The sequence below is a fragment of the Danio rerio genome, chromosome 14 (assembly GCF_049306965.1).
Source record: "Danio rerio strain Tuebingen ecotype United States chromosome 14, GRCz12tu, whole genome shotgun sequence".
NCBI lineage: Eukaryota > Metazoa > Chordata > Actinopteri > Cypriniformes > Danionidae > Danio > Danio rerio.
The window spans coordinates 13397303-13420010 of record NC_133189.1 but is presented as its reverse complement, the minus strand read 5'-3'; the positions used below and the strand labels follow the sequence as shown (position 1 = coordinate 13420010).

At 43.2% G+C, this 22708-nt stretch overlaps 1 protein-coding gene across 7 annotated transcripts in view; it reads left to right on the top strand.

Annotated features, from left to right (window-relative positions):
- The first annotated feature begins 21785 nt into the window (after positions 1–21785).
- The window catches only part of gria3b (glutamate receptor, ionotropic, AMPA 3b), a 301594-nt gene continuing 300671 nt past the window's right edge, over positions 21786–22708 (top strand). For 6 of the 7 annotated variants that reach the window (XR_002459908.3, XR_002459909.3, XM_005157133.5 and 3 more), the window contains exons 1-2: positions 21786–22036; positions 22462–22620. Coding sequence is in view for 5 of the 7 variants with exons in the window: in XM_005157133.5 (XP_005157190.1) it covers positions 21958–22036; positions 22462–22620 (238 nt within the window). In the remaining 2 variants the exon portion in view is untranslated. The remainder of the gene's footprint in view (positions 22037–22461; positions 22621–22708) is intronic. The other variant, NM_198360.2, reaches the window with a different exon arrangement.

Below are 22708 nucleotides of genomic sequence, written 5' to 3'. Positions count from 1 at the left end.
GAACGGAAGTGCTATAAGTTGATTTGATCCACGAATGGGAGGATTCGGATCAGAAGCCGCTTGTCTGGAGAGTATTGAACAGGCCAATGAATGAAATGAATTGGCAGCGTAAGCTTGCGCAGGTGTGCTGCATTGCCAATTATCCCAGCATATAAGCACACCTGGAGCGAGCAAACGCCATCCTTTTAAGCTGAAGAGACTTTCAAACAGCTAAGGGACAGTCATTATGGCGACGGAGTATAGCACTTCCGTTCCCCTCCTCGGGGAACGAAAGGTTACTTCTGTAACCTCGAACGTTCCCCTTCGGTTGAGGAACTCCAGTGCTATACAGTGGATTTGATCTTTGAGAAAATCCACGAATGGGAGAACTATGGAAAGCGCCATAATGACTGCACCTTACCAACACCCCCGATGAGGGGATAGTCAAGCAAGCGTGACGCACCCACATAATGGGATGCGCGGTCCTCCAATGTGTCCCTGACCGTAATTTATCCTACTTCAACAGAAGTCTTACGGATTTAGATATATTTTTTGGGAAGTCGTGAGCATCTAGATAATTCTAGGAAAATACGACAGTACGTTGGGAAGCGTGCAATCCCGATAGGGAGGACGCTGCGGAGGCCATCCGTTACCCAAGGGGGGATAGATGGCAGAGTTTACATATGAACTAGCCCTAAAAAGGGGAAGTACGCATAGCAAAAGAGTGGTTAGTGGAGAGGGAAGACACGGGTCCGCCCAGGGGGGGGACTTAACCGTGGCGGAATAAGCATATGGGAACGCCTAGTGGGGATCACGCATAGCAGGCACCTATACCCAAAACGCGGACTGACCAGCGGGCAGACCTACAACGTAGTGGGCCAGCAAGTGACTCCTCCGCTGAGTCAGTGCTGGGGCCCGCGGAGGAATCTGCAGGGCTTACTTGATGGGGAACTTTACTGACAGATAAAAAGGCGCACGTATCTCCGTGTTAGGGAAAATGGCGCAGCAAGCGTGTCTCAACACCCTACAGAGTTGTTTCCTCAATCACCAAGGGTTACCTAATACCCTTGAGGAAACCGGCTCCACTCGCAGATTGTAAAACCTTGCAAATGTGTTGGGTGTCGCCCAGCCCGCAGCTCTACAGATGTCTGTTAGAGAGGCGCCGCGTGCACGCGACCAAGAGGATGCAACGCTCTGAGTGGAGTGTGCACGCACTCCCGGGGGACACGGCTGACCTCGACTCGAATAAGCGAATGAAATGCCATCCACAATCCAGTGGGATAATCGTTGTTTCACGAGTTCACACTTGCATTCGTTTAAGTATAAAGCATATTTGGCGTGCTGTCCGGGGGGAGGGCTCTGAGCTCGAGGAGACACCCCAACTCGAGTTATTCCCCTTATAAGGAAACAAAGAGGAGTTGGGATTCGAGCAAAGTATCTAGCCCTGCCCCAGATCGCTCCCCCGGGGAATGCAATGCAAGAGGTGAGGTGACGGGGTGGTGGAGGGATGCTAAAGTCGTGAGATGCTGCAGGTAAGACAGCTTTGGTATATATAGGCGTTGCTCAGAAACTGATTTGATGATGGGATAATTGTCAATGACGTATTCAATACTGAAACTTCTGTGCATGCTCCTCCCGAAATTTGTTTACAAACATCACTTCATGAGTTCACACTTGCATTCGTTTAAGTATAAAGCATATTTGGCGTGCTGTCCGGGGGAGGGCTCTGAGCTCGAGGAGACACCCCAACTCGAGTTATTCCCATTATAAGGAAACAAAGAGGAGTTGGTATTCGAGCGAAGTATCTAGCCCGGCCCCAGAGCGCTCCCAAAAAACGCTATTTGTTACAGGACAGCAGCCAGACAATGTGCAAGCCCCCAAAATTTGCTGATCTTAAAAATTTGGAGGGGTGCTGTTGAGTTATAAGGTATGTGTTTCGGGAGAAAGCAGTTGCTGTGTTGATAGTGGTGCATGATGAATGTCTCTAGCAAGAGTGTCTGCTCCCACAGGAGACGGGCGTCTTCCGTGGGAGTGGTCACTGCATTAGCAATGTTGTGTGTTAAAGTATGCATCCCCGTAATAGCTGTCACTGTGCTGACAGTGGTGTATGATGAGGTATGAGTCTCTCATAGGAGTGGTCACTGCGCTTGCAGTGGTGCATAAGATGTACGTCTCCTGTAGAAGCAGTCACTGTGCTTGCAGTGGTGCACAATTATAAGGTGTACGTCTCCCGTAGGAGCGGTCACTGCACTTGCAGTGGTGCATAATTATAAGGTGTACGTCTCCCGTAGGAGCAGTCACTTCACTTGCTTTGGTGCATAGTTATGAGGTGTACGTCTCCCTTGGAGCGGTCACTGCGCTTGCAGTGGTCCATAATTATAAGGTGTACGTCTCCCGTAGGAGCAGTCACTGCACTTGCAGTGGTGCATAGTTATGAGGTGTACGTCTCCCGTAGGAGCGGTCACTGCGCTTGCAGTGGTGCATAATTATAAGGTGTACGTCTCCCGTAAGAGCAGTCACTGCACTTGCAGTGGTGCATAGTTATGAGGTGTATGTCTCCCGTAGGAGCGGTCACTGCGCTTGCAGTGGTGCATAATTATAAGGTGTACGTCTCCCGTAGGAGCGGTCACTGTACTAACAGTGGTGCATAATAGTAAGGTGTGTGTCTCCTGTATGAGGTATGAGTGGTCACTGCCCTAGAGGCAGTTTGTAATAAGGTGTACGTCTCCCGTAGGAGCAGTCACTGCGCTTGCAGTGGTGCATAATTATAAGATGTGCGTCTCCCGTAGGAGCAGTCACTGCACTTGCAGTGGTGCATAATTATGAGGTGTACGTCTCCCGTAGGAGCGGTCACTGTACTAACAGTGGTGCATGATAATAAGGTGTGTGTCTCCTGTATGGGGTATGAGTGGTCGCTGCCCTAGCGGCAGTGTGTAATAAGGTGTACATCTCCCATAGGAGCAGTCACTGCGCTTGCAGTGGTGCACAATTATAAGGTGTGCGTCTCCCGTAGGAGCAGTCACTGCACTTGCACGTCTCCCATAGGAGCGGTCACTGCACTTGCGGTGATGCATAATTATAAGGTGTACGTCTCCCATAGGAGCGGTCACTGCATTAGCGGTGGTGCATAATAAGATATGCGTCTCCCGTAGGAGTGGTCACTGCACTAGCAGTAGTGTGTAATCAAGTGTGTGTCTCCCGTAGGAGCGGTCACTGCACTTGCAGTGGTGCATAATAAAGTGTACGTCTCCAGTGGGAGCGGTCACTACACTTGTAGTGGTGCATAATAATAAGGTGGGCTTCCCCCGTGGGAGCGGTCGCTGGACTAGCAGTGATGCTTGATGAGGTGTACGTCTCTAGTGGGAGCTGTCACTGCACTTGCGGTGGCACATGATAAATAAGGTGTGCTTCTCCCATAGGACCAGTCACTGCGCTTGCAGTGGTGCATCATAAATAAGGTGTGCGTCTCCAGTGAGAGCGGTCACTGCGTTAGCAGTGGTGCATAATAATGATGTGTACGTCTACCATAGGAGCAGTCACTGCGCTTGCAGTGGAGCGTAATAAGGCGTGTGTCTAGAGTGGAAGCAGCCACTGTGCTTGCAGTAGTACGTAATAGGGTGTGCGTCCCCAATGAGAGCGGTCGCTGTGCAGCAGCAACCTTATAATAGAACTCCTTGAAGGGGTTAATGACCAGGGTTAGGAAAGGTTTAGGGGTTGAAATGGTACAAAAGGGGGCAACGATAGCGCATTTCCACTGACTTTTCGGTTTAGTTTTGAATGGAGTTCCATGGTTTATACTGAGTGCAATTGCGACTTGAATCGCTGTGAAAATAGATGGGGTAAGCTAGTCATTGTATTCTGGATGATTTCTGAGCTGAAGTTGCTTATCAGCTTGGTGTTATTATTACTTCATAATTACTTATCAAATTTATTTAATTAAGCAATTTATTTTATAGACGTGTGTTGTCTATGTAAACGTTAATAACGTACTTAAGTTTATACATGTTAAGTACCTAGACGATGAATCTAAGGAATAGTCTATACGTGGCCCAGGATCACAGGTGGGAGGAAAAGAGAAGAGGGGCTGCCGGCGTTAGTGACGTCAGCGGAGGCAGCCTCACGCTGGCACTTACGTCGGGGCCTGACAGAAAATTAGGGACTAGAGCCGTTTGCGAAGGCGTGCTCACGCTACTGATGACCCTAGAATCACAGGTGGGAGGGAAAGAGAAGAGGGACTACCGGCGTAAGTGACGTCAGCGGAGGCAGCCTCACGCTGGCACTTACGTCGGGGCCCGACAGAAAGTTGGGGATTAGAACCGTTTGCGGAGGCGTGCTCACGCTACTGATGACCCTAGAATTACAGGTGGGAGAAAAAGAGAAGAGGGGCTGCCGGCGTAAGTGACGTCAGCGGAGGCAGCCTCACGCTGGCACTTACGTCGGGGTCTGACAGAAATTTAGGGACTAGAGCCATTCGCGGAGGCGTGCTCACGCTACTGATGACCCTAGAATCACAGGTGGGAGGGAAAGAGAAGAGGGACTGCCGGCGTTAGTGACGTCAGCGGAGGCAGCCTCACGCTGGCACTTATGTCGGGGCCCGACAGAAAGTTGGGGATTAGAGCCGTTTGCGGAGGCGTGCTCACGCTACTGATGACCCTAGAATCACAGGTGGGAGGAAAAGAGAAGAGGGGCCTCTGGCGTAAGTGACGTCAGCGGAGGCGGCCTCGCGCTGGCACTTACGTCGGGGCCCGACAGAAAGTTGGGGACTAGGGCCGTTTGCGGAGGCATGCTCGCGCTACTGATGACCCTAGGATCATGGGTGGAAGGAAAAGAGAAGAGAGGAGAGCCACCAGCGCTAGTGACATCAGCCGAGGCGGCCTCACGCTGGAACTTGCGTCGGGGCCTGAAGAAAGTTGGGGCTAGAGCCGATTGCGGAGGCGTGCTCGCGCTACTGATGGCCCTAGGATCACAGGTGGAAGGAAAAGAGAAGAGAGAAGGGGCTGCCGGCGTTGGTGACATCAGCGGAGGCAGCCTCACGCTGGAACTTGCATCAGGGCCTAAACAAACCTGGTTAATCTGCAAGCGGCATGAAGGAAGACTCCGCTTGTTAAGTGGTGACCTGTTGGTGGCGCAAGTAATACTGTTTCCGGGTCCAAGCCGCCACTCATTTGAGTTGAGAAATTTATTCGTTTATGATCACTTTAAATTCTTATCACACAATAAAGTTAATTTTATACAATAAAGTTAAATTTTGTACAAAATCAGTGTACACAAGCATTGCTTGCTGCATAACAATTACCAAAAAACAATAAGCAATTTATAAAAATTAATCACTTTCTGCCCGTCAGATATGAGGTGTGGACGTATGTATAGGGTATATGCTGAGCTACTGCTGTTCCCATGCTGATACACTTCCAGTGACCTGTTATTGTGAACTTTTCCCGTTTTGTACGGTTCCTTATACAGCATCGATGTTGTAATGTCATTAAAATACATTCAGTTAAATAAACTTTAGCATTTATTTGGTTGCTCAAGAGTAAAATGAGACAGAAGCTGTTTACTCGCACGCGGTCGTCAGAATCGGCAGGCTAACACATAAGCTCCATTAAACATACTGGGGTAAAATAAATGCTCATATTATAAAGATATGGCGATATCACTCAGCTAGTGGAGAACGCTCATTTTTAAAGAAAATAGACCTTAAACGCACTGGCTTTGCATTGGCATTCAATTCGCCGGAAGTGCTTAGCCCAGGTTACTGGGAAATTAAGAGTCCTATTAGCATGCTTCGGCATATACCCCGTTGTGATAATGATTTCGAAAGTAATAAATTGCTTTGTAAACATTATAATTAACATTTCATGAGTCTCCCCATGCAGTAAGTTGAGAAATTATTTGTTTATGATCAATTTTAAACATATTACACGATAAGTTAGTTTTATACAGAGTCATGTTGTACACAACCATTTTTGGGCTTGCTGCATAACAAATACCAAACATTTTTAACAATTTATAAAATTAATCACTTGCATCATGTATGAGGCATAGACATATATATTGTGATCATGATTTTCAAAAGTAATAAATCGCTTTGCAAACGTTATAATTACCATTTCATGGGTCTCCCCATGCAGTTGAATAGAGCGCTTGGACCCGGAAGCCGATTCGCGTGACGTCACACTCACGAGCGGACTAGCTTTTTATTCCTAAATTTGGCGCACCAAGAGCAGGGATTGCGGGCGCTACTAAGTGGAAATGTTCCGTGCGTGGGGGGTGGATGAGACCGTAGCGGAGACGTGCTCACGCTGTCATGGCGAATTGGCCGATGGTGGCGCTTCGCCTGTAGAGCGGTGGCTTGGCAATCGCTTGATCTGGGCCGGTGGTTTCCAACTGGGGAGCGGCTCAGGTTTGTTGCCGGTGTCTGAAAGAGTGGCGGCGTGACGTGCGTAAGTTAAGACCGCGGACTCTGTTGATATGCTCTGCCGAGTGCTGATGCGCTGGACGTCGGCTTGGAGTTTGCAAGAGGAGCCGTTTCATCCTCATGGAAATTTGCTGTTTGGACGAGGCTACGGCGATTGGATGTGCCAATGTAAAGTCGTGAGATGCTGCAGGTAAGACAGCTTTGGTATATATAGGCGTTGCTCAGAAACTGATTTGATGATAGGAAAATTGTCAATGACGTATTCGATACTGAAACTTCTGCGCATGATCCTCCCGAAATTTGTTTACAAACATCACTTCGATACGGCACTTCCCTGCTGCCGACCGCCATAACAGACAAAGAGCTGCTCAGATGATCTAAAATTCTGAGTACGGTCCACATAAATGCGCAGAGCGCGAACTGGACAAAGTAAAGAAAGGGCAGGGTCTGCCTTCTCCGGGGGAAGTGCTTGCAGGTTCACTACCTGATCTCTGAAGGGGGTGGCAGGAACCTTGGGCACATAACCCGGGCGGGGTCTCAGGATGACGTGAGAGTAATCCGGCCCAAATTCCAGGCACGAGTCACTGCCCGAAAATGCCTCCAGGTCCCCGACCCTCTTGATGGAGGCCAACGCGACCAGCAGAGCTGTCTTCAGGGACAGAAATCTTAGAGATACTGTTTCGAGTGGCTCAAAGGGATCTGCTCGCAAACTCATGAGAATGAGGGCGAGATCCCAAGAGGGCATGAGAGGGGGGCGAGATGGATTAATTCGCCTAGCACCCCTAAGGAACCGGATGATGAGGTTATACTTTCCCACCGTGCCGCCAGCTACCGTGTTATGATAAGTGGAGATGGCGGCCACGTAAACCTTGAGAGTGGAGGGCGACAGCCTGCTGTCCAACTTCTCTTGAAGAAAAGAGAGCACAACACTAATCTGGCAGTTTCGGGGGTCTTCTCTGCAAGAGACGCACCATTCAGTGAATAGACTCCACTTCAGGGTGTAGGCGCACCTCGTGGAGGGGGCTCTAGCCTTAGTGATGGTATTAAAAACCGCAGTAGGTAGGTTACCTAAGTCTTCCTCGCGTCTAAGGACCACACGTGGAGGTTCCAAAGATCGGGGCGAGGGTGCCAGATGGTGCCCTGTCCCTGAGAGAGTAGGTCCTCTATAGAAGGGATCCGCCAGGGGAGGGCCGTTGCGAGGAGTGAGAGCTCTGATATCCAGGTCCGGTTGGGCCAAAGGGGCGCAACTAGCAGAACCTGTTCCTCGTCCTCCCTGACCTTGCACAGTAACTGCCCAAGCAGGCTCACTGGGGGAAATGCATACTTGCGCATGCCCCGAGGCCAGCTGTGGGCCAGTGCATCCGTGCCGAGAGAGCCCTCGGTCAGGGAAAAAAACAACTGGCAATGAGCGTTCTCGGGGGAATATCAGCTGAACAGACTCGGGGTGGAGTCTTTATTCTCCCCCCAGCGCTCGTGAGCCACTGGCGAAACACGTAGAATCTGCGAGCCGGAAGGCAGAGCATCCCGGATTTGCAGAGTTCGTGCTGTCACATGCAGGGAAGGGGAAAAGTGCTCTTTCATTGATGTTTTGGTGGCACTGAAAAGTACCGTTGTAATCGAGGCCCCGCCCTCCAGTGGGGAAAGAGCAAGTTTCCTCTTCTCCGGATGGCCTGTTTCAGGGACGCTTCGCGGTCCCTTTACCGGACGTAACGGCGCCCTGGGCAGGGGGGGCTGCCTGCTTTCGAGTTGTACGCCGCGCCCGCTTGGCCGATAGATGACATTGCCCATCGCATCCGACTGCTCTTTCACCGCCTTGAATTCCTGGGTGAATTCACCGACGGTGTCGCCAAACAGGCCAGCCTGGGATATGGGCGAGTCAAGAAAGCGAACTTTGTCAACACCGCGCATATCGGCCAGGTTTAGCCAGAGGTGGCGTTCCTGAACCACAAGTGTGGACATCGTCCTCCCCAGCGCACACGCGGCGAACTTAGTAGTCCGAAGAGCATAGTCGGTCGCGGTGCGCAGCTCATGTAGTAAGCCTGGGTTAGACCCGCCCTCGTGCAGCTTGGCCAGCGGCTGTGCTTGGTAGCGCTGGTAGGTGGCCATCGCCCCATCACGCAAAACCCCGTCACGTAAAGGCGCCACGCGGACAAAGATTGATCGTGATAGCGCGCTCCACTGACGGGATCGCCTCATACCCCCTGGCAGCTCCGCCGTCAAGGGCGGTGAGGGCGGAGGGACACGCAGCACGGGCAGAGAAAGGTGCCCTCCAAGACTGCGTGAGCCTACTGTGCACTTCCAGGAAGAAGGGGATGAGAGGCTTCGAAGGCTTCGCCTTCTGGTCCTCTGCGTGCTCCGGGAGAGCACGGCTAACATGTCTGCTTCAGGATCCGATTTGACGGAGCTCACCTGCCCGGAGGGCGCGAGCGGGTCTGGATCTTCGTCGGACAGTGAAAGCCCACCCTCCGATGTCGCGGAGGACATCTGATCTCCGGTGTCAGCGAGCTACCATCGAGCGAGAGCTACCATCTGGTTAGACGGATCACTCCCACTGCCCGAAGCTTGGATGGAGCGCTGTGAGGAGCGAGAGGTCCGCGAGCCCGTGGGCGGCGGATTATGTCCCACTGGAACCCTCAGATCTGCCTGAGCGCCCGCTGCTTTTTTAGAACAGGAGGCAACTGGGGTGGCTCGCTCTCTTACGAAAGTTAGCCACGATCTTAGCTGTGCAACGGTCATGGCATCGCAATGATGACATTAACCGCCCGCGAGCACCGCATTAACATGCTGGACCCCCAAACATGCAATGCAGTGATCGTGTCCATCATCAGGAAACCCCCACATCCAGAAACGCACAGTCGGAGCGCCATCCTGAAAAGGACGTGCCGCACGACTGTGTTGCTCTTTTAGGAAAGTTGCAACAATACGCACCGCTCTGGAGGACAGGACCCAAAGCACCGCAGACAAGGGAAAAACCCAGCTCGACCGCCTGCCGCCGTGAAAACCCAATCTGGACCGGGAGACACTCGTTCGCTCTGAAGTGCTGAATAGCAAGAGGAACCCTCATCGACTCACTCAGAAAGGATCTGAAGCGAAAAGGATGGCGTTTGCTCGCTCCAGGTGTGCTTATATGCTGGGATAATTGGCAATGCAGCACACCTTTGCAAGCTTACGCTGCCAATTCATTTAATTCATTGGCCCATTCAATAATCTCCAGACAAGCGGCTTCTGATCCGAATCCTCCCATTCGTGGATTTTCACAAAGATCAAATCCACTTATAACACTGAAGTTCCCCAACCGAAGGGGAACTGCTGTTATACAATGACTTGCCTAATTACTCTAATTTAGCCTTTGAATTGCACTTTAATCTAAATGCTTGTATTTTGAAAAATATCTTGTAAAATATTATTTACTGTCATCATAGCAAAGATAAAAGAAATCAGTAGTTAGAAAGGAGATATCAAAACTATTATGTTTATAAATAAGTAATCGTCTATCTCGATTAATGCTTTTTCATAATCGTTTAAAGCCAAAATCAAAATCGGATTTTCGATTAACTGCATAGCCCTAAAAGAAAGTGGGGAAAAAATAAACAGGGGGATAATAATTATGGGGGGCAAATAATTCTCTATTTTAACTATTTCTATTCTATTTCAACTGTGTGTGTGTATATATATATATATATATATATATATATATATATATATATATATATATATATGTATATATATAAATATATATATATTTATATGTATATGTGGTGGGTAAGACATGATCGAACACCCAAAAAGGGGGAAGAGCAAGCAGAGACAATGGAGCGGCCCTTCAGAAAATGGGGCCTCAGGACGATCGTAAGTGTTCCTGGACCTCTTCGAAAAGATGGCGGAGGCTGGTTGTTGGCCGCTGGCCAAGTGGCTGGTAAGAGTCATCCCGCTGCTGTCGGGCGAAGCCCAGATCGCGGTGCAGCAGCTACCGGGCCAGAATCTCCTGGAATACGCTCACCTAAAGCGAGCCATTCTCCGGCCCTTCGTGTTTGCCCAGCAGCTTCGGGACGCCTGCCGCAGATGGCTGAGCCCGGATGGCCGGGACATCGACTAAGTGGTGGACGCCATGGTGCTGGAGCAATTCATCGCTCGCCTACCCTCCCGAACATCAGAGTGGGCCCAGTTCCACCGGCCCACCGATTTCGAAACGACCATCCAACTGGCGGCGGATCCCCTGGTAGCGAGGTCCAGGGTCGGCGATCTGACCTCTCTCTCTCCTTCTCTTTCTCTCCCCGTTTCCAGACCCAGGCAGCAAGGACCACCCATGCCAGCACCGAGGAAGCAGGGCTCTGGGTCTGATCCATCTTGCTCTATGCCTTGGTGGGGTGGATACCAGGACCGGGGCGGGGAAGCGGGCCCTCTAGTGGCTTCTCCAGCCACAACAGGTCTCTCTCCGCCTCAGTCGGTTGGACCAACTGGCCCCAGGGGTGCAGTGGTGCGATCTGGGTTGACGTGTTGGCAGTGCAGGGGCGTGGATCATGGCCCTGGGATTTGCTGTGCGATGGAGGTGGGGGCTTTGATCTGGGTACTCGATGCCCCGGCTGTCGCCCTCTTTCGCAATGGGCTATTTCAGATACCGGTGGGTATAAAGGGGGATAAATATCAGGCCTTGGTGGATTCGGGGTGTAACCAAACCTCTATCCACCCATGCCTGATGCAAGACATGGCATTGGATAAAAGCTGCACAGTTAGGGTGAGGTGTGTGCACGGTGATGAAATTCACTACCCGCTAGTGGCCGTAGAAATCCAATTTTGGGGAAAAAAACATATTGTGGAGGTAGCGGTTAACCCGCACCTGAAGCACCCGCTGATTTTGGGAACCAATTGGCCAGATTTTAATAACCTATTAGGAGTTCTGACAGCGAGTGCTTCTTGGAGGAAAGGATCAACGGCTAGGGGGCAGATCGCTCAGCTGGGGGAATCCCTGGTGATGTCGTCACACTTTGAGTCAGAGGGGGTTATTAGCAGATACCCCTATCTCCAATATCCTGCCTTCACGACGCCATTTTGGATTACATCAGTTCGTGATGCTTCTGTTCGGGGCTCCGGCTACGTTTCAGCGTCTGATGGATAAAATACTTGCCCATCACTCAGCATATGACAGCATATGTGCAGCACCTGCGGGCAGTATTATCAGCGCTGAGGCGGGCCGGGCTCACGGCCAACCCGAGAACGTGTGCAATTGGGTGAGTGGAAGTGAGGTATCTGGGCTTCCACTTGGGTCATGGGCAGGTGCAGCTAAAACTTGATATATATATAAAATGAATTATATTCTATAAGTAATGAATATATAAAAGTAATGTATTTATCTTTTTAAATGTTCTCTGTCATTTTAAAAAAGCAAACTAAATTTTATTTTAAAACTATTATTTGTACTGCAGGCTATGTCTATCTCAGTGTTTGCTTGCTTAAATGATGTTCGCCAAGTTTTGCAAGAAAACTCCAGAAAAACTATTTGCTCTCTATGAATTATATGGGTAATCCTATTGTTGCAGGTACATTTACTGACCAAAGCCATCCTTTTTTCAGCATTTAAAAAATTGTTACTTTACATTGTTACGTTTTTGATTATTTATAAAATGTGATTATCATTTTCAAAGATCATATTACCAAAAATTATGATTTCTTGATGTCCGAATTAGTGTATTTTTCCATCGTGTATCATTGTGCATTAAAAATATTTTATTTTGTTTTTCTTGTAAATGTTTTAACTGTTGTAATGTAAATACATTATAGTTCATATTTGCAGTGGCGCAGTAGGTAGTGCTGTTGCCTCACAGCAAGAAGGTCGCTGGGTTGCTGGTTCTAGCCTTGGGTGGGTCAGTTGGCATTCTGTGTGGAGTTTTTATGTTCTTCCTTTGTTCGCGTGGGTTTCCCCACAGTCCAAAGACATGAGGTACAGGTGAATTGGTTAGGCTAAATTGTCTGTAGTGTATGAGTGTGTATGCATGTTTCCCAGAGACTGGTTGCAGCTGGAAGGGCATCCGATGTCTAAAAACATATACTAGATAAGTTGGCGGTTCATTCCACTGTGGCAACCCCAGATTAATAAAGGGACTAAGCCGAAAAGAAAATGAATGAATGACTGTTTAAACTGTCAGTACTACGCAATTACAAAAGGAAAACTGAATATTTCATTAATCACATATTGGACAATTTAAAATGATTTTATTCCTGATTTTATTAGTGTCTTGTGATCTTTACAGTTATAGAAAGTAGAATGTTTGGCTAAAAAGTTGTAAAATTGTAAATTGTTACAGTCAATTCAGTTCCAATTTAGGAACTACCCATTATAGATAAATTGAATTAAATTTTTTTTTATTGAACTACCCATTAGGATTTTTCTTGCTATGATTTATTGTTATTTCTACACATTTCTAAATTTATCAATAACAGTTCACAAACAATATATTATTTTTAAAGAGATTTATTCCTTAACCTTCTGAAATGTAAAATATACATGCAATATAATCCCCATATTGCATTTAATGCAAATAATAATCTTTACAATAACTGTAGTGGTACAACTTTACCAACATTCCATACCATTTTCTATATTTTGTGATTTAAAAAAATCATAATATTATTAATAACTATTATTTAGTGCACCGGGGCCAATATGGACATTAGTATTTTGTATTACTAACATACAATAATTTTTGAATAGCAGATCTTTGCATATAAGCCTATTTGTTTGTGGTGGATAGCTAATACATTATCATTTATAGCATATCAAAAAAAAATGTTCATTGTTTATTTCGCAAATAACATGTTTTAATCAACACACATATAGTTTCTCATGCTTTATCATAGCGCTTTGTGTGTACGTCATCCTGCTCACTGAGATATCTTGAATTATCAATATTTATTCTATTCATTATTGAATCCTGAATTTTCAATATTGCATTACACTACACTACACTACTACTGTTAACAGTGAACAGTAACAGTTTAAGATATCATGTGTATGTTTTTGATGTCTTTTCGTTTTCAGTTAAAAAGTCCAATAACAGAGGAGATCACATATGATAATGTGAGAAATTTAAAAGGAAAAAAGGACAAAACATCAATCGACAGCACGTTACACGGCTTTCGTATTTAATTAATCCAGTCAGTGATATTAAAACAAGTTCAGTTACTGACTTCTCGATATTGTTTATACAGACGAGGGACTGCACTTTGAGATGTTGCACTTTGCACAATCTTCACTGTTGAAACTGCATGTGATTTGTCCGTTTCTGTGTGTCGTTCACAGATCATGAATTTAATATTTGCTCTTTTCGTGAGAAAAATGCTATGTTTAAGCGGGCTCAATACATCTACTGATTATCCCACTCAGTGCTGCTGAACTGTTTGTGTTCTTTAAGCCTTTCTATTGTATGAATTAGGCTACGACTGCATGAAGTGATATAAAAGGGAAGTGCGTTTGGTAATGCGCGCTCAGACACGTGATCTTTCAAATTTTGCAGCCTGAATGGTTTTAAATTATTAAACAGGAATACTTTAATCAAGATTGTAAATGAGCCTGGCTTTCCAAAACATGTTTTTTGAAGATCACGGTCACATCTTATGCTGCTTTCTCAGTTATGGAACGAATCGCAAAAAAAAAAAAAAAGTTGTTATCTGATGTAGGACCAGGGCCAAGGTTCTGATTGGGTGGACCAGGCCCCTCTGTGGAGCTGGGCTATTTCATTACTTGTTTCATACTCAAAATAAAACAAGTGATGAAATAGCAATAAAATAGGCATTCAGTACAGTCTCAATACAATTATTTGCTTCCGCACTTCAACAGCATTTAAACAGACACTATATTATAGTTTATTTTGCTATATACCTACATACATTCATGTAATTGTATAGATTGTTATGTAATTAATTTGTTAAATTCAGTAATAAGTTATCTGAAAGACATAAATATATATATATATATATATATATATATATATATATATATATATATATATATATATATATATATAGGTTAAGCATCAATATTATCTTTACCCTTCTACAGCTGTGTGAAATCAGTAACCTCTACCTCTCTCCTCTATGAAATGCAAAGCTCTCTGCTTGTGCATATGATGTTTCCTTGTTCCATTCTGGAGACTCATGCAGTCACATGACCATAACAGTTTAGGCCCTGGGGGCCTCTAAGTGTGTCAGTCTGTTCAGCTGATAACACGGAGCCTCAGTTACACTTCTGCAAAGACTGTTTGCTATAAAACTAAATCGTATGAGGAGCGTTGTGGCACAGACCTTGATTTGGTGTCTAAAGAATGTCCAAGCAGTTTTTACTATAATTGTGCCACTGCAACTATAGCGTCATGACATAGTGTGTATATATATGTATATATATATATATATATATATATATATATATATATATATATATATATATATATATATATATATATATATATGCACACACACACACACACATACACTCACACAAATTTTGAAATTCTGTGGTGAATTCTTTGTCATTAACTCATCAACAATTAGATCACACTCACTGATATACAAATCTTATCTACACAAAATGGCTTTGAGAAATGCTTTTGGCTTTGAGAAATGCATTTTGTGAAGCTTCACAAAGTTGAATTAATTATTGGCTCATCACATAATGTACAGTGTTAAGACAAGACACATGTACAGTATACAACCAATCACTACATTATTTGTACATTATTCTACATCCCGCAGTGGTATTAGTAGTACCAAGGCAAAAACTAGAATTCAAAATAAAATAAGATCAGGATTTTCAGTGCCACACATTCTTAAATGTTGAGCTTAAGCTAACTTTATATAGCCAAAAACCATATTTAATGTTTTAGGATGAATATTTTTTCCTGTTCAAATTAAGCATACAGGGCTGTGCTGAACACGTTATCCAGTGCAGATATGAATTTTATGTAATTAATATGGTAATATTTATTGAATTTTATGCTTTATCCGAATTATTGAATTATATGTCCCATGAATTAAACTAGGTATTTGCCTTCAATGCTTAATATAAAATTTAAGGACTTTAAAACAAAACAGACAATGAGCAAATGAGTTTAATAAACAATGAAAAATGTTTCACTTACTATATATACATTTCATCTCAAGTCAAAAAATGTATTTTTTTTATACATTTTAAATGTATAAAACGTAAATGATTCTAAATCATCGTATTTACACACTGGACATTCAGTTTCAGGTTTATTCTCAATTTCATGTGGTGCAGCATCATTTAGTCAACTCTGATTTTGTGTTTCTTTCTGGTCTTTCCTGTTGTAAATGGAGCAGTCCAGCAAAATGACAAAAAAAAAAATCTGATTAGTCATCATGCGTGCATTTGAAATGCTGATTAACTCACAGAAAGAACCTTAGAGGCACGCTAGAGTTCGACTTTGTAGATAAAAACTTTTTTGTTTTTTTAAATAAAAAGTTGTAAAATATAAGCAATTTATACGAAAAAATCACATAATGCAAATAAGTTGTCATTTATTAGGAAAATGTGAATAACTCAATTTTGACAAAAATGTCAGATAGAAGTTAATAAATGAGTATGTCAATAGGAAAAAAAAACATCCAAAATGAAAGTCTGCACAAGCTAAAGCTAATGTTTACCATTGTGCTGCTAAATAAACGGATGAAAATATCAATGATGAAATTTCAATGCCAAATAACTAGCTTGGAGAACAGAATTGGGGATAGGCTACTGCAAAATGGATTGATGTTGAGGAGATTGGAATGAGGCATGAGTGGACTCCAAAACCTCCTGGAGAAAGAGAGAGAGAGGCTTATATCACAAATTTGCAAAATAGACTCTGCTGGATCAATTTTTAAATATATATTACCAAGTTCCAGAGTGCTGCTGATAAAAGAAGAAGAAAAAAAGTGACATTTCTCAACAATCTTCTAACCTCAGTTCCATATCTTCCTCATGAGATTGACAAAGATTGAGACAGCACGTGGAGTGAAGTCTTGTTTATAAGCATGAGAATTTTGTTCTTATTTGGCACATTACATTTGACTCTCAGGGCTCTATTTTGACGATCTAGGTGCAAAGTCTAAAGCAGATGGCGCAAAAGTATTAAAGGCGTGTTCAAATCCACTTTTGCTATTTTAAAACTGCGGTCACACTGGGCTTTTCCTCCCAGACTTCCATTCATACGAACGCGAATGCGTCAGACCGGAAACGTGGGGTCATGCAGGTTGCTGCAGTGCAAAGTTCAAGCTTGGTAAATTGACCTGCGAAATCGCATCACTTGACTGTGTGAGACCAATAGAGGATCAAAACATGACCCCTCTGCACAGAAATTTAAGTCATAAAGCAATCGCTAGCTTTTTTGTCTAATAATCTTGTTTAATCCCACCCCTTTCACAGCGAGAAAAATTACCTGAAAATTACTGATCTGCTTGTCTAAAAATTGCAACAAATCTCACCATGCACGCCTTGCACTTGGGGTATGATAGGGCTATCAGTGTCATACGTCACTTTCTTGTTTTTGGTCTCTGGTTGGCAGTGTCTGCAGGTAAGCAATGGTTGCTTTTAACTGCTGCTAAGTATATTTTTTCTTAGTATTAACCTATAATTCTGATATTTGTGGTAAACTAGGGTAGATATTGAATTTGTTTATACTGTGTATAATAAATGTGTCTGAGTGAAGCTGTATAGAGAACTTTATGCAAGCCACGCACAGGTATGTGTGTACATTTACACAGACCTGGCTTTGTTAGATGTCATATGGGTGATTCTTTGAAATGATTAGTGCTCTACTGCTCCAGTGTTCCCTGCCCTGTGTGATTTATTGGCCTTGTTCTGACGGAAAGACTGGTTTTCTCTATTATAAATAGTCATGAAATATCTTGACGGGTGAGTGTCATGGTTTTGCTTATTTTGGATGCTTTACTAATTAACTGACAATCCCAAATCAGAAAAAATTTGGGACAGTATGGATAATGCAAAAAAAAAAGTAGTGATTTCCAAATTTATTTTGACTTGTATTTCCTTGCAGACAAAATGAGCACTATATATTTCATGTTTTGTCTGGTCAACTTAATTTCCTTCATAAATGTACGTCCTTTCCTGTCATTCAGACCTGCAGTGCATTCCAAAAAAGTTGGCACAGGAGCAATGTAAGACTAGTAATCACAGAAATTGATTAATTAATTATGTGATCTGAAACAGGTGATGTCAACAGGTGATTGTAATTTATAATTTGGTACAAAAGCAGCATTCAGAAAAGCTCTTATCCTTTAGGAGCAATGATGGACAAAGGATCGCCAGTTTGTCAACCAATATGTGAGAAATTGATTGAAATGTTTAAAGCTGCTGGCGATCAGCATGATTGCTCCAGGTGCTGGAAATGTATGCTTCCCAGGACAATGCTAAGTATTCTATGCATGAACTGCCACAATAATATAATTATAAGATTCAAGGAATATGTAAAAATTTAAGCAATATCAAATATCAGCAATAATTTAAGCATTATTAACAGATGGGCTCTGAACTACTTTTGCAACTACCACAATATGTAGTTACATCCACAAATCCCAGTTAATACTGTACTATGCCAAAAGGAAGCCCTATGTTAACTGTGTCCAGAAGCACCATCGACTTCCCTGGGCTCGGAGGTCTCTGGAAAACGCCATCATACAGTGGAAAAGTGTACTGTGGTGGTCAGATGAATCAGTATTTCTTGTATTTTTGGATGAAATGGATGGCGTCTGCAACGAACCAAAGAGAAAAAGGGATCATAGATAACTTGCACTTCTTTTATGGCACCATAATTTCTGAAAAGCACATAGAGATTTTGGAGCACAATATGCTGGGATTTTTTTCAGGAATGCCCATACACATATTCAACAAGACAATTCAAAACTAAAATCTACACACATTAAAAGTCCTGGCTGCGGAGGAAGAGTATACATGTATTTAACTGGCCTGTCTGCAGTCCTGAACTGTCTCCAAAAGAGAATGTGTCGTGCATTTTAAAACGCAAAACAACAATTGACAACAAAGACCCCGTATTGGCCAAAATTACACCTGAAACACTTCATCACTTGGTGTCGTTAAACATCCTTTATGTGTTGTAATAAGGAATGACAAAATTACAAAGTGGTAAACTATTTACTGTTCCAACTTTTTTTTTTTAAATGTGTTGCAATAAACAAAATTGGAATATGTGCTGTAGCTCACACACACACACGGACACGCTAACACTCACACAGACTTTGCAAAGTCTTGTTGGTGTTTATCACTGTTAACATTTAAAAGCATTTATCCAGTCTAGACTATCCGTATACTGATCCTTGCCCTGTTTTCCGTGTCTTCTAGCTGCCTAGCCTATTTGCCTGTTTAGACAACGACTTTGGATTGCCCAATTAGCTCAATTTATTTTTATTCTACATAACACAATATGTTTATTTATCAATTGATCCATCTATTGGATAATCACATTTGTCTTTATTTGCTATATTATCCATTATTATACAATGCATTTATTTGCATTATTAGCAATGAAAATTTTTTTCTGTTAAAAACTATTTTCCATCAAAAATATTTTATATAAAAAATGTAACATAACACTCAAAGTTGAAAAATTACTTTGTTAGTTTAATTGGTATAAAAAAGTGTGTGGCTCAATTGTAACACCCTGTTACAACTAACCCTGCTATGTTGTGTTTTCTTCAAAACTGGCTAGCAGTCAGTGTTTTTTACATCTTTCAAAATGGTTTCATCTTATAGCCTTCAAGACGGTAATCACAACAATATAAGATTTTACATACATACTTTCACAGATAAAAAATGAATACAATAAAAACATTGTTATAATGCAAAAATAGTTTCTCCTGTGGTTTTCATCCAAATAACGCCAAACTTTTTAATAATAGGCAAGATGACGTCTGCTGACACTGTGGTGAAAACAACCCATCACTGGGAAACACCCATACATTTACACACTCATTCACACACATACACTACTGACAATTTATCTTACCTACTTCATCTGTACTTCATGTTTTTGGACTTATGGGGGAAACAGGAGAGCACCCAGAGGACACCCACTCGAACGCGGGGAGAACATGCAAACTCCACACAGAATGGCCAACTGACCTAGCTGAGGCTCGAACCAGCAACCTTCTTGCTGTGAGGCGAGAGAGCTCCCCACTGAGCCACCGCGTCGCCCGATATGCAGGGGCGGACTAGCTATCTGGCAGACCGGGCACTTTCCTGGTGGGCCGACGAACTTTTTGGGCCGGGCTGATTATCGTCTTATGATCTGATCGGCCCATAAAAGGCTTAGCAGCCTATCGTTTTTTTTTTCTGCCTTATTATTTGACGCTGCTGTGATCTTTGTGACTCTCTGAAAGTAGATGCTTTTTTTCCTGGACAGACAGACCGGGCCGGCCTATGTGACACTCTGCAGCCCATTGGCTCTTTTCGGTATTGACATTGGGCTGGCCCAATTACAAACTCCTATTTTAGACTGCGTGTGAGCGTGCATCGTCTGTGTGTATTTGTCAAAATAGTCGAGAGTCAGAGAGAAGAAGCGCAAGGGAGGCGCAGAGAAATCGCGGGAAATACACCGGCGTTTCATTTAGCAGTTCTGAAAAGTTCTCCGTTCATTCTAGTACAAGGCTAAAAACGCAAATCACGTGACCACACACATGCACACTCTCTGCCAAGAGTTGCAGCCAGTAGTTCAGCGGGTAAACATAAACCCCAGGTGAGAGTACAGTGCATGTCAGACAGTTCATCTGCTGGATGATCTCATCTCACTATAGTTTTTAAACGTGATATTGAATTCATCTTGTTTTCTCTAGCTAACAATTCTTATGTCTTTTGAATCACTTGTTCTCAGTTAACTGTTTTGGCTGAGTGCAAAGATAAGCTAATATATTAATTTATGTAACCACATACACTGATTTTGCACATTGACTGATTGCTTACCTTTATCGTTTAAATTTAATGTACGTTATACTGTTATAATGGCCATTATTGGTTATTAAAACTGATATTCTGCAAAAGAGACAGGGTAAAGTTTGTTCTTTTCAATGGAAATTAAAGGAGACAGTTATATTTAAGCCCTGTTTTGTTATAAATATGCAGACGCTCATATAAATATATAGCTACACAAGGCTGTTTGGTGTCTGTTAATCAAAATGAAACAAATTTGACTTATATTATGTTTTCATTGTTTAAATAGAGAAACAGCAAGCAGGATGAGGTGAAAGAGGTTAAAATGTAACACTGTTCCCTCTGAAGATTTACCCATGCATTAGCAGGCAGTTTTGGTTATGTTTATTATTGAACTATAGGCTGAGTGAATAGTGTATTGAATAAGCTAACTTGGCTGTAGTGTATGAGTGTGTGTGAATGAATGTGTATGGGTGATTTCCAATATTGGGTTGTGGCTGGAAAGGCATCTGCTGCATAAAACATGCTGGAATAGTTGGCAGTTCATTCCACTGCGGCAACCCCTGATAAATAAAGGACTTATGCGAAGACAAATAAATGAATATATAGTGTATTTTTTAGAACTCAACAAATATCTTTATGGACAGTATACAGAAATTAAATTGAGATTAAAGTTTGTATTTATTTATTTATTTAATATATATGGCTTTTGTGTTTTATAGAATATGAGTTGATAAAAATATTGGACGTGCATAGATAGATAATGCCAGGGCCGATTTTTTGCCCCAGTCCAGTCCTGCCGATATGCATGTAATAGTAAAAAGCATGAATACTAGCAAAACAGCAAAATGATAAGCAAGAATTAGGTAATGCAATTTAATTATTAAAATTATGATGATGATTATTATTATTATTATATTGATTGCATACATATTTAAACCCATTTTAATAATAATAAATACTTTGATCACATTCTAATAAAAGATTGCAAATATATTTTCATATAAAATTCAATTATACCACATGTTTTTGGACTTGTGGGAAAAACCGGAGCACCCCGCAGCCGCAGGACACCCACATCAACATGGGAGAACATGTAAACACAGAAATGCCAACCGACCCAGTCGGAGCTCAAACCAGCAACCTTCTCGCTGTGAGGCTATTCTGCCACCCATTGCACCACAGTACTGCCCCGAAATGTATTTTCTTTACCCTAAAATATATTTAGAAATATATTTTATATATCTATATCTTCTATAATGCATGCATTGAATATTAATACCTAATGTAAAGTATTACCTAATCTCGTTCTTTAACGTCAGTCAGATTGATCAATATCGCCTTGCTGGTCCAATTGGAGGAGCGGCTCGCTCTCCCTCTGAATGCGATGCTCTCCGTCGCTTCGACCATCTTCAGCACCAGTCCCACACCCCCACTCTCTCTCCCTCTCTCTGCATCTTTCAGACTGTCTCTCTCTCTCTCCGCACATGCAGAAGAATTGTTCTCCATGAGTCGCAGCGCTTTACTCACGGTTGGATTTCTGCGTTTTTGATTCTCCACAAAGACTTCGTTTGATAAGCCTTGATTTTGAGAGAAGCTGAAAAAAATGACTCAAAGCGCGTTGATTTTTTTATTATGGCTTTTCGGCACGTCTCTCGCTGGCTTCCCCAATCAGATAAATATCGGTGAGTCCGCCTGGATATATTTGACTTTTTATCACTAGGCTTTGCATGTCGATGTCTGACTGTTCGCATATTAACGTAGGTAACGTTATAGGAAGACGCTGCATCGCATGCTAAGTAGACAAAATGCGATCTAAGAATCCATTGCAAATCATAAAAGAATTGGTACAAATTATAAAACGCTTACGATTAGGATTCCATTACTCTGCATGCATGTCCGCAATCATTTGCTTTTAATAAACTTAAGAGAAAGTTATATACATATAAATTAAAGCGTCAACCAAAATGGTCACGTATGACTGTTGGAACACGTCCATGAATGTGCTTAAAAGAATTTGACGCGACTGCTGAATTAAGTCAGATTTTAATTTTCATATGTATTAAATATGTGCATCATCTTTGATTCGTGTTGTTTGCTCTTGATAAAGGTGGACTCTTCATGCGTTCCACCGTTCAAGAACACAGCGCATTCAGATTCGCTGTGCAGCTCTACAACACCAATCAGAACATGACTGAGAAACCCTTCCATCTCAATTACAACGTAGATAACCTGGAGTCCTCCAACAGCTTCTCTGTCACTCATGCATGTGAGTACTTTACACTTTTTACCCCAGTACTGCTTCAAATCACTGACTGAAAAAAGATGGAGTTATCAGTTGGTGGACCTTTTTAATG